General features: G+C 35.9%; 1 protein-coding gene across 1 annotated transcript in view; it reads right to left on the reverse strand.

The window, feature by feature from the left end:
• Positions 1–12,311, reverse strand: part of KIDINS220 (kinase D interacting substrate 220) — an 81,322-nt gene that overhangs the window by 14,693 nt on the left and 54,318 nt on the right. The window contains exons 23-26 of the mRNA XM_082480512.1: positions 7,465–7,643; positions 5,906–6,132; positions 1,611–1,721; positions 648–704 (exon numbers count right to left, since the gene is read on the reverse strand). Of these exons, the coding sequence (XP_082336638.1) occupies positions 648–704; positions 1,611–1,721; positions 5,906–6,132; positions 7,465–7,643 (574 nt within the window). The remainder of the gene's footprint in view (positions 1–647; positions 705–1,610; positions 1,722–5,905; positions 6,133–7,464; positions 7,644–12,311) is intronic.

A 12,311-nucleotide genomic window follows, 5' to 3' on the forward strand; every position in this document is an offset into this window, starting at 1 on the left:
CAACTATTAAGAGAATTGACAATTATATTAACCTCTTTGCTTTGATAATAAATCGTGACTTTCCATCAATTCCCATAGTTAGAGTTAAAACACATACCCATAAAGATGACATCTTTGTGTGAATACTTAAGATAAAACAACAAGTTATGGAAAAGGTAGATGTTAGCATTCTGACTCAAGAATAAGCTTATGATCAGTAATTCATTAATTTTTTTTTTAATTCCATGAACAGTTGCTTTATACTGTATTAACTGCAATAGTTTTATGCCACCAACTAAAGAAGTACAGTTCAGATCAGAGAGCGGGGAAAAACACAGTTCATTCTAAAATTTAAGCACTGAACGACCAGCTGTCATTCTTCACTCTTCACTCTGTTTAGCTACCACAACACTATTTTTACTGAAAGCTCATCATAGCTACTGAGAAAGGTAAGGGAATAACTACAGGGAAAAATATAACACATCTTACAAGTGAAATATTAGCTCTTAAATTCATTCACGAACTACATTAGTTTTCAACTACTCTATTTGCCCCCCAAAGCCACTGATGCAGTGTTAGTGAACTGCAGTTATGATTAATGCAGACTCATTACTGCTGAAAAAGCAATGAGATGCTAAAATTTCCACACCACATGACTACTCATTTACCATTGAGGGGTCTGTGGGTGAAGGAAGCCCCTCATCAGCATCCTCCTTGATAACATCCTAACAACAACAAAATATTACGGTTTGGGTAAAATGGTCAAGGGCTCAACAAAAAATATGAAGTCAACAGTGAATGAGAATGAGCTCGTAATAATAGATAATTCAACAGAAACACATTTCTTTTCCTTAAGTGATTAAAGATTTTACCACCTTTTAATAGCTTAGCTCATTGTATCAATATCCTAGAAACAAACTGATTGATAAGTGAGGCTTTTACTTTTTTAGCTTTCCTTAATTCTTAATTACATTTGAACAGCCATCTGTCAGTAAAATAAACTGTTAATTAAATAGGAATCTTATTATTCTATAGGAAACAAGAAAACTCCTTTTCTATAGGTTAATAACATTGAATGATACACACTTACAAACCCAAGTTATAACTGATGCATACTCAAGATAAAATGTATTTTGTTTTACTTATGTATTTAAATCATTCCTTTTAACTTTTTCCCCATTTCTAGTATTCTCTACAATGCTAAAGAATGGAATTTTATCTAATAAAATTTGAATATAAATTTACAAGTTGCATCCTTTTCTTACAATATTACACCATATGAATTTCTTTACTGTAGTACAGCTGGCACTTTCACTAAAAAATTTTCCTGCCAATATTACAGGTCATACTCCTCTAATTGTGATACCTGGATGTTAGAATTGGTTTTCCTCTCTAATTAATTTCTAAAGTTAAAACAAAATACATTTCACTTTACATGTTAATAACACCGTTGCTTAAACTATTTGTATGAGGGCTGCTATAGGGAAAATTAACTCCATCTCAGCCAGACCCAATATACATATAGAGCTTGTACTTGTCTAATAGTGAATCACCACTAATAACCTTCATTTTCAATACTCACTATATTTATTGTCTAGGTTAGTATTGGAATTATCCTTCAAAATACTTACTAGGCCATTGTTCTGATCTCTGGACAAACTCGTTTTTAGAGGTGGACGTGAGATGAGATGAGAACTGCCAGGGTAATACCTTGGCATGTAAAGATATGGGGCAAAGAATGGCTATGGAAAAAAAAAAATGTAACAAAAAAGGGACAAACAATTACACAAATCAAAATGTAATAATAAAACAAAACTTATTTCAACAAAACACATCTTCTAGTTGAGTTCAATAAAGTGAAAAACAGCAACTACTAATAGCTTTCTTTACTTTTTGCATTGAACAGAATTAAATCAAAAGCTCTGGAGTGAGTTTTTCAAAATCCCTCAGAGCCAATGGGTGCTCTGGCATGACTTTCTGGACGAACAGAGTTGGAGTGGTTTTGGTAGCTACACTCTAACATCTGTTCTGAGTACAGGAAAAGGATCATTTAAGGATAATTATGGTCATTTCACTTTCTCAGACCTGCTAAACTCAAAAGTAGATGCTCAGTAAAACATAGCATTTCATAATACTAAAGACAACTGTAACAAAAGAAAAAGGTGTGATCCATAATAGTATCACCAGAACTTTCCATATTTGTGGTAACCAATCTGAAGGCTTCCACAAATGCTACATTTTATAAAACTATAAATAGATGTTTATAGAAGACAATATTTGAGCTTTGTTTTGTTGGAAATACATCAATGCATATAGTTCAATACAAACACCATTTTAAAGGACAATGTTAATTATTATAAAACAAATATCAAAACCATTTTTTAAAACAGAAATACATTTTCCTCCACAAATATCAGATAACTCTAATCACAATTTTTATAACCGGGTTCCTTTTTATCCCTTTTTACTAATAAATTTCAGGAAAACAAACACTATCCAAATTTCCAAAAGCCTTATCGGCATATCTGTGTAAAGGGTCCAAATAAGAACTCAGGCTTTTAATAAAGTCACTTCTAAAATATATAGAGATCTCAAAATTACAAATATACTTCCATTTGAACAGATCACTCCATATGCTCCAATGCTAAAATCAAGCATATAAACACATTTCCTGCAATTCACATGCTACCCACTAGCATGCAACAAGACGTGTGTGCACATGTGTGTGCATTTGAGAGTTATGAACCTTACAACTGGTAATGCAGTTAAGAATTACAAACTGCTTTTCCATAAGTGAAATTTTGTTTTGACCTATCTGTGAATTTGACTTAAGTTTTAAAAGAAAGATTTCCATTTCTTTATCAATTATCAATTATCTTTTAAGGCAACATAATGGAAAGTAAGAGTCTTTAGACTCAGAATTATAGTGCTCATTGCTTTCAACTCATTATGCAGTTCTCAAAAAAACCCACACCTACAAATCTCAATGTCTGTATTACAGATTTAGGATGTTTTTATACCTAGCATTTTCAAAATTGTATTATCCAGCTATTTAACAAACCAGAACATATTATTTGGTTTGTGTTTCTGCACATGACAAGATTCTGAGTAGTCTACTGCACCAAGTTCAGTAGAGAGTAAATAACTTTATGACTCAAGGGCTAACCTATGAGGGAGGAGTAAAATTTGTTGAAATATTCTGCTTTGGACTTGTCAATAAGGACTAAAAACCCTCTACATTCAGAATCAGCTGTAAATGAACTGAGAAAATCAAGTTTAATTCCTGCATACAGGAATGTTATTTCTAGAAAAATTAAACACCTCAGTTTTCCACTAACAGCTTAAACCACGTGGAAAACCCCCAAGCATGAAATGCTCCGTGATCATATCGCATTCAAGTGCCTGTCCCTCACTACTGCAAAGACTATCCTATGAAACACATAGTGAGCACCTGTTTGTTGGTTGCGAGTCATCAAATGACAAAGCAATGAAAAAAAAATTGTCCAATAAGGCAATTATCCCACAGTTCTTTCATAATTTCTAATTATGACTTGAGCCCACTTCAACTATTCCACTGCTTCCCAATTGTGGGATTAATTCTCCATCATAGGCTTGAACTCTACAGACTCAGTCTTCATTTGAAGTACAGTAATAGAGATAGCGTGAAAACATGAGATCAATATAAATACATTGGGCGCAAACCAGCGTAGAGCTGTTCTCCAAGTTTCCAGATAACCTACAAAGCATAAGCATGATGCTTGTTATTTTCTAAGATACCTAAGAATTTGCTGCTATATTGCAAAAAAAGTTTTCACATACTACAGTTTCTAGTCCCCACCCAGGAAATCCCAATTAGACTTGCCTACTGCTCTGACCTTCCCCGTAAGAAATATGATCTCCACAATGATCCATGGTTAACAATTTTGGATAGTTGAATTTGAATCCAACTTGTAGCCAGGCCATTAGACAGTGGTAAAATGTACAAGTCCAGCATAGTCCTACACTGAGAACCAAAGCAGCAAGTTGAAGAGCTGCTAAATGGGACTATAAAATTTCCTTTACAGCTATGCAGAGAGAGAATGGGGTTCAAAACCAAAAATGAATAACTTGTGTCACTGGAAGTTCACAGTCCATAATATAGGAACATCTATAGAACAAAGCAGAAACAGATAATAAAAAAATTGTATTTCCTAAAAATAAACAACTTGAGTTTTGTTTTCCCCCAACAGCTCTTAAGCACAAATGAATGCTTAAAGACAACAGGACAGGAACTATTTATTGGTCAGAATAAGTCATCCATCCCCAGAACTTAGGGATTTTTGCATAAAATTCAGGTATTTCCATAGAAGCATTTGAACCCATTGTGTTGTCTCATACAGATATTCAAGACCTCTCTCAGAAACTTTTACTAGGGAGAGCCTATTTTTCTACTGCTGTTGTTTTTTTAAACATCATTCTTACAAAAACCTGAGAAGTCAAAAATTATTGAAAATGCTGAAGGAAACAGCCTTTCAGTCTAAATTTTCTACTATTATGAAGTTCTCATCACTTATCTCAGTATGTGGTGTTCATGACAGTACCTTTATGACTCCATAGAGGAAAGTCAGTATTTGAAAATGTGGAACACTAAAAACAATTATACCTTAGAAGATCAGTATAAAATTCCAGCAAGAAAGGCCAAAACAGAAGTATCTTAATCTTCAGTTGGCAAGAAGGAAGAAATAAGCATGCCTGCAAGTCCGTGTATGCACGTAATACAAATGAACAAATAAAATGATTGTTAAGAATAGCTTATGACTCACCAGTAATTGATTTTGTAATGCTTTTTAGAGCCACAAAAACATACAAGTTTCAACTGTGTATCACCCCACACTTAAACCTTGTCATGTACAGTAACACAAGACACAAAAACAGGGCTTCCAATTAAACACTCACTTTAACAAAGCTGAGCTAGCATCAGCATGAAGATTTATGTGACAAGCATTTAACAGTGTTGGATTACTTCAAAGTATATGTCACTTGAAGTTATTTTCAACAAAACAGTATATTGTCACTGTATTGAGGGTATACAAGAATAATTTTAGAACAGATAACTTAAGAAGTTCTGTGCTACATGTACTCTTCTCTACCTTGGTTAAGAAACACCAATTTAGGAATAACTCAATTTTCTCTCCAGCTAAATTAGCTTGAACATTTACCTACTGCCAAATCTACTTAGAGCTGAGGCTGTTTCTTGTATATAGAAGTAAACTACAACATATTGGCTTTCTACCTTTTTTTTATGATAGTACTACAGAAAAACAAAAAGTAAAAAAAAAAGTTTAAAAATACTGAATATATCCCACAAAAATAGAAAGTTTAGACTTGATCCAACTGTAAAGTATTTCACTCAATTGTCAAGTGAGCCACGCCTTAGACTATGTTTTCTGAGGCCCACAAATAGCTTGAAATGTATGTTTTATACCATTTATGTTAATTCCTTTAAACTAGTGCAACACCGGTTTAGGGAAAGGATCCCAGAATAACTGACACAAAGGGGAAGACAGATGTCTACATAGATTCTTGTGATGTAGCTCCTCACTTGAGTTTCTGTATCTTTTAACCAAAGTCACCAAGAAGAAGCCAGGATCCCTTCCAAAGTCTGTAAGCAAGTATGCGAATGATTGTGCACAGTTTACCCCATAATTGAGCAGTGTTTCAAAATTATTTGACCTCTTCCCTCTTATGTAATTTTTTTTTTCCTGATACAATTTACCATATTTCTCTGAGACAACAGTGACTGAACATTGCCGTGAAATTTACCAATTTTTGGACTTTTCTCCATTTCTAAATAAAACTTGCACAGGTCTTTTAATATTTTATAGACGACATCTGCAATATTACCAGACTGAATCAGAAGAATGTTAATTGGTTCTCGATTATTTACCCGATTGTAGAATGGGTGCTGAGGTCCTGTCATACCACTATAGTAACTGCTATGAGGTTGAGGTGATAAAACTCCACTATTGAAAGGTCCATTGAAAGAGGTTGTAGAAGAGCAAGCTGATGAAGGCTGACTGAACAGAGATGTTGCTCTAGCAGGTGCCTCATGCAAAGGCAATGTGGGATAAGGAAGTCCTCCAATATTCATTTGATCTCTTGCAGCACGAACATCTGAAAAATAAAAAGGTAAAAGAGAATGAAATTTTGCTTGAAATATTTGACAAAGTTTTGATTTGTTTGTCAATTCATTACAGTACACTGTTGTGTATTTAACTCCAATCAGAACCCATCAAGTAGAACATCAAATGTTAGTTTCAGCTGCATCGGGCTGATTTCTCTTGAGGATCACATATACACAGGAGTCCTTAGGAGAGTTAGGACAATTTCTTGCATAAATTTACGTAGCATATTAAATACCTCTAAACATTCTCTCTCAGAGAGAACAAGTTACAAATCCCAACCCAAATGGGAAGAAAACCAGCAGTATATCATGCCCAGTACGTTTCTGATGGCAAGTATGTACTGTTTCTGAAGAGATTAATGAGACAGAGTTTATAAACAAAGTTAGGCCATCCCAATACAGCTATCAAGTGCAGAAAAGGAAGTTGGAAAAAAGAAAGAACAAAAAGGATTGCAGTTGAGGACTGAAGAAAAGTGTCATGACAGAAAAGACAGGCAAAGAGAACTATTAATACCTGAATTCAGTTCCCACCTAGAATACTGACTTGTCGTACCAAAGACTCCTAAGGATCCTATTTCAAACTTAAAGTTCTGGTTTTCTTCAAAGCTGTAGCATATCTTAACAGCTGGAAATGTTAGGATGCCTTAGCCTTACTCCAGAGCCAATAGCAATCCCTAAGACTGGACAAGAAGTGCCATACCATGTGTCACATCAATCCACAGTAGTAGTGAGCAGTCAGAACATTTAATGCTGAGCAGTGTTTTTGCAGAACCTAACTGCATCTTTTAAGACTACAAAGAAGTAAAGATAACTGCTTAACAACCACTGCACAATAAACAACAATTGCCCTAGGATGAATTTTAATATCATACTATACTAGATTAAAAAGTAACTTACGGGTACCAGCTGAAAATTATCTAGTGGGGCATACATCAAATGGAGACGTTCCACTTTGTTCCACTGGTTTCCATTCTACAGGATCTTACTCACATTATTCAAAATTGTTAACAAAGATCTGGAAGTCAACTAGCATCTCTACTACTAAAATATCGTTGTGTGCACTGGTTTCCTCCATTTGCTACAGCAGTCTTCAAATCAAAACAGTGGATTCCCCACCCGCTCAAAAGAGACGTTTTAGTCTTGTGTGATCTGGCCTTTACAGCAAAGCTGCTAACTGAAACTGTTACTGAAGTCAAATCAGACAATCTGAAAGCCTGATTTCATGAACAAACACAATTGTGTGTAACATGCAAAACAGTTCTATCTAAAATGAAAAGAAATAATACAATTGTCATTTTCCATTTATTTGAAAGCATACTCACCTGCAATGATTTCTCGTAGCTTGGGATCTAAGTTTACAGTACATGGCAAAAAGGTTCTTACATCACGCGCAACAAGAACAGGTGTTCGCGATGATAAAAATACTTCAAAGTTCCGTATATCTCCATCAATTTCAAGTAGAGGTTCAACATCTTTAGTTGTAGGAATATTCTTTGAAATTCTGGGGGGAAAAAGTTTAGATAAATCATAAGCCATATTTATTAGAGTATGACTTCCGTTATGCATAGTGATATTCTAGGGTGAAATACTAGTACACTTGCATCCATTCTCCCTGTTCTCTGGGAAGTGAAACGAACCCGTAGAGAGCTGCACTGTCTGCGGAAAGAACAATTTAACATTTTCTAATATGTAAAAATTCTTAACTGCTAAGTAATCTGATCTAATTGTATGCTTCAGAGAAATCTCAAAGAAGCCATACAGAAGACAAATCAGATCAGGAATTTACAGATTAGTAACATCAAATCCCAAGTAAGGAAAAGTTAACATTTGTCAACATTAGCCCCAAACATTCATTCAAATTTTGATACCCCAAATCAGAAATTCCATGGTTAAAAATCTCATTTTTAAACTACCATTTCTTTTAACAGGAACACACCTGCATCAGACATTGATCAAAACCCAGCTGGGCATGACTTCATGGTAGGAAGTGGAGAAACTGCCTGCTTTCAAGTAAATCACTCTCTAAGACAAGATGCTACAAACAACAAAGCAATGAGACCTGACCAATGTAAGGGACTGTTGATGCATTATGACTATTGTCAAGCAATGGTGGGGTTTTTCTGTAAGCACTAGGATAAAGGAGAGTTTTAGGAAGGAACAAGGAGAAGGATAAATGTTAGCCTTGTGGAAGATTACCAAATGCAAGCAAGTGATGGAGGCTGACACGATGGGTCAGATAGATTTATCTTATTTGACAGCTCACTTAAAGTATCATGACCGCTATCTCATTTGATATCAAGTGAGAAATGATAATCTAAATTAAAGATTACTAATACAAAAAAATATTTCTCACACCCTGCATAATAAAAACAGGAACATTGAAAGAATGCACTGAGAATTGTTGACGTGGTTATAGTAATCCCTATAAAGTAACTGTGACAGGATTCCATATGAATACCAGTGAAGTAACAACGCTGTATTTAAAGCAAAAATAGAAAAAGTTAAGAAAAAAAAAACACACAAACTTTATATAAGCACAAAATGGATGAACTTTATATAAACACAAAACCTCACGAGTTAATGGCTTTTCCCAAAGACCTATTATGATCGCAGTTCCATGAAAAGGGATGACTTAGCACAGACATGTTGACTGACTGCCCTGTGAGCTGCTGTAACTCGCTGAAAAGAGGTTAGCACAGCACAAAGAAGGCGTAAGAGTTTTCTCTGATTACTGGACAATTAAAGCAGCTAAGGCAACTGCCAGTGCTGTCATGGGGGAAAGGAATGCACTGACGCATGGATGGAAAGAGAGGAAGGAGCCCTCACGTACGCTCAGTAACCTATCAGACTGCAACCAAGAATCCCTTACATTAAATACACACTCATGTGTCTGTGAAAAAGACAAAACATTTAAAAAAAAAAATCTGGTTGTAAGTGAATTGTAATTTTAATACAGCTAAATCTACCATTAGGTGAAATATCTTACCTTATTTCACAATGTGTTAGCTTTTTGAAAGCAACGACCTTCTTTTTATCTTTATTTTTAGATCCTCCATAAAAAGTAGAATTTTATGTACCATGGGATTATTCCAGAGACAACACTGGCAGATTTACATGGAAAATTTAGCATTTAATGTTAAGAGAAACAAAAGAATTGAGGATCAATGCTAGATGCTTGAAGTGCAACTCTTTTACATTAAAAATGTATTTTAAGTGTGTGTTAATCTTTCAATCGGATCGTTTAGGCCAGTCTTGCCCTGTATTAAAAGTAAAATTTAAAAATTCCTATAAATTGTATCAGAAAACATCTGAATGGACCATGTACCTAACAGACGGAGGATACTACCATACCACACTGTCACAAGCAGTATCTACAAATAACTTGATTCACAGAGATGTTACTTCTACAGCATAGGAAAATGTAACAAATACATAGCATAAAAGCAAGTATAACCTATTCTAACAAAGATTCTGATCCTGTAAGTCATCCTGAGCAGTCATCCGGATGGCAGTGGGATTATCCACTTTAGGGAAGTTCAATAAGGCTTCACAGGCTCCAGCTTTAAGAGAATAAAAGGTGGTGCTTCTGTCAGAAGAGAAACTTGACACCCAGAAGTAAGTTACAGTTTCACAGAATGGAAACAGTTAATTCTTCAACAGTGTTTAAGGAAGTCTAATAGGAGCTAAAAATGGTCCTCACCTCAAGGAGTCAACGGTCAAAAGAAAAAACACAACGTTGTCAGTATCAAAGTAAAACTTGTATACTCAACAGAATCTGAGAAGTGTACATTTTACACTGATATTTAGCCACTACCTTAGGTTCTTCTATTTCAACTTATATAAAACTATGACTAAACTGACTGTAAACTTGTACGTTTTTATTAAAACATCAGAAATGTAAAAAACCCAAACCCACTAATGCACATTTTAGTTACATATATTTGCCGTGAGTATTCTAGACAAGAGTTCAACACTGGCAAAATGAAAATTAAGTCACTTTTTAAGTAAGGGACTGAAGAGTTAAAGAGTGGCCTACTTCAACACTTAAATCTACAAAATAAAAAGCCAAAAGAGAATGTGACATAGATTTAAATAAAACACGCAGCTGACGAATCACATGAAACAAATTAGCCGAATTTTAATGCCAGCTCTACTTAAGTCTGAATGCGAACAGTGTTCTGAATATGATGAACAAAGCTACTGTTCAGAAGCCAATAGCCCACTGCTGGTGTGCAGATTGAAGTCTCTATTCTAACCTCCTGAGCTCAATGTCTTAAACTATGCCTTTGAAAGAAATGTTTATGTAAATGATAATCTTTTGGCAAAGAGCCACAAGAATCGCATGTGCCTGTACTTCTCAGATAAAAAAATAAAAGGTTAGCATGTAAAGCACTTTTTCTACAATATAAGCACACAGATCTAAAAATAAAGCACTGTGAACACCCTATTCTCATTTTGGGGCTAGATTTTCCTGAGGCAGAAAAACTATTCTTTAAATCGGAAACATCAAAACCTGTCAGTGTTACAAGTGTCTGTTTCCATGAGAAACTACTTGAATTTAAAAGGAAAGAGCCCAAAACAGAACATTACATTGACAGAGGATAACCTTAAAAATTCATTCCACTATTCTGCACGTGTCCTTTCCACGCACAGCTGAAACTAAAAACTGCTTTCAGTGTGCATTAAGTTATATTCCAACAATGATGAATTATTTCTGGCTTTTTCCTCAAATAAAAATAATTTATTACAAGTATACACAGGTATGTCATCTTCCATTCAAGAGACTACGAATTTGCTCCAAATTTTTTCTAGTCTTTGTTCACCTTGCACTTCCACCACTGACTTGGAAAATAACCACCATGGTCCAACAGTGGGCCCAGCACTGAATGTTGCCAGCATAGGTGAGATGCTAGGCTGTTGGGCTATATGTGACTCAGCCTACCTATTCACCACCTACTGCAGGAGATGGTTGCCACCACAGGATGCAGTCCTTCACCACCTAACCAGGTGGTGGTGAAACAGCAGGCAGCATCAACCACCTTCACGCACACTGAAGACTGTGTTGTGCCCACATTCCCCATTTGGTTGGTTGTCAAGTCCTGGAGTACACGAACAGGCTCTATCACCTTTTCCCCCACCCAGGGGTTTCACTGCCTATGCCCAAGGCCAGCTCTGATACAATGCAGCTAAGTAACCTGGGGTTGGACTGCTGTGATAAGAGCTGCGAGAAGTCTCCCTCATTGGAAGCTTCTCTTGCTTGATTCAAGAACTGCCTTCAAGCTTAGACCTTTGCCCTCGGTCCTTGCCTGAGCTACATCTACATACCTTACTGGTAGTGACCTTGACTCACTGACTTCACTTCCTAGCTTGACCTAAAACATGCCTCGTGGCTACAGACCACCGGGCTGTTTGCTGTCCATGGTTACTGTCACTGAACCTGCTCTGATTTTCCATTTGGCCACTGTGCAACTGCACCTTTTGCTCATGAGAACAATGCCCTGCCTGTCTTGCTGCCCTCCTTGGCTCTAAGCTTGCCTTCTCTCACGGAGCAGCCTGCCCTGCTGCTCCCCGACAGGTGGAAGGTTGACTTCTCTGCAAATCCTCATACCCAGAAGGGCCACTCTCCTGGCTCATTTCCAAACCTCTCTCCCCAAAAGTGAAAACAAAGAAATTCTACAAGCTACTCTTTGAGAACCTAAGTTGTTTTTTTTCCCCTCATGTGTTTTACAGGAGCAAGTAACTGCACGGACAAGAAGCTAACTGCACGGACAAGAGCCATTTAACTTCTGCACTCCATAAAAAGCAACGGGACCAATTAATTGTTATTAAATGATAGAGCTACAGGAGGCATAAGCATGAAAGCATGTCATGTTTTATCTTCCACGTGTCTTTTAATTTTTTCTCTCAATACAGTTTAAGACAAAAATGTTGCTTAAAATAATGAACTAACTTCTAATTAAAAATGACACCAAAATATTTTTTTCTAAAGGTTTGATACCAAGAAACAGAAAACTATAAAGTCTGGGGCACTTTGGAATGCAATATGAAGTTTAGATGCTTAACAGTGCTAATTAGATATCTGATCTCTAATACCTAATAATCAAATACTAATAATATAATGCTTGGCTCCGTATTTATCCTATTCTTCTAATTTGTGGTCAGTATAGTG

The sequence above is a fragment of the Vanellus vanellus genome (genome assembly GCF_965231255.1).
Source record: "Vanellus vanellus genome assembly, chromosome: 3".
In the NCBI taxonomy this organism is placed as follows: domain Eukaryota; kingdom Metazoa; phylum Chordata; class Aves; order Charadriiformes; family Charadriidae; genus Vanellus; species Vanellus vanellus.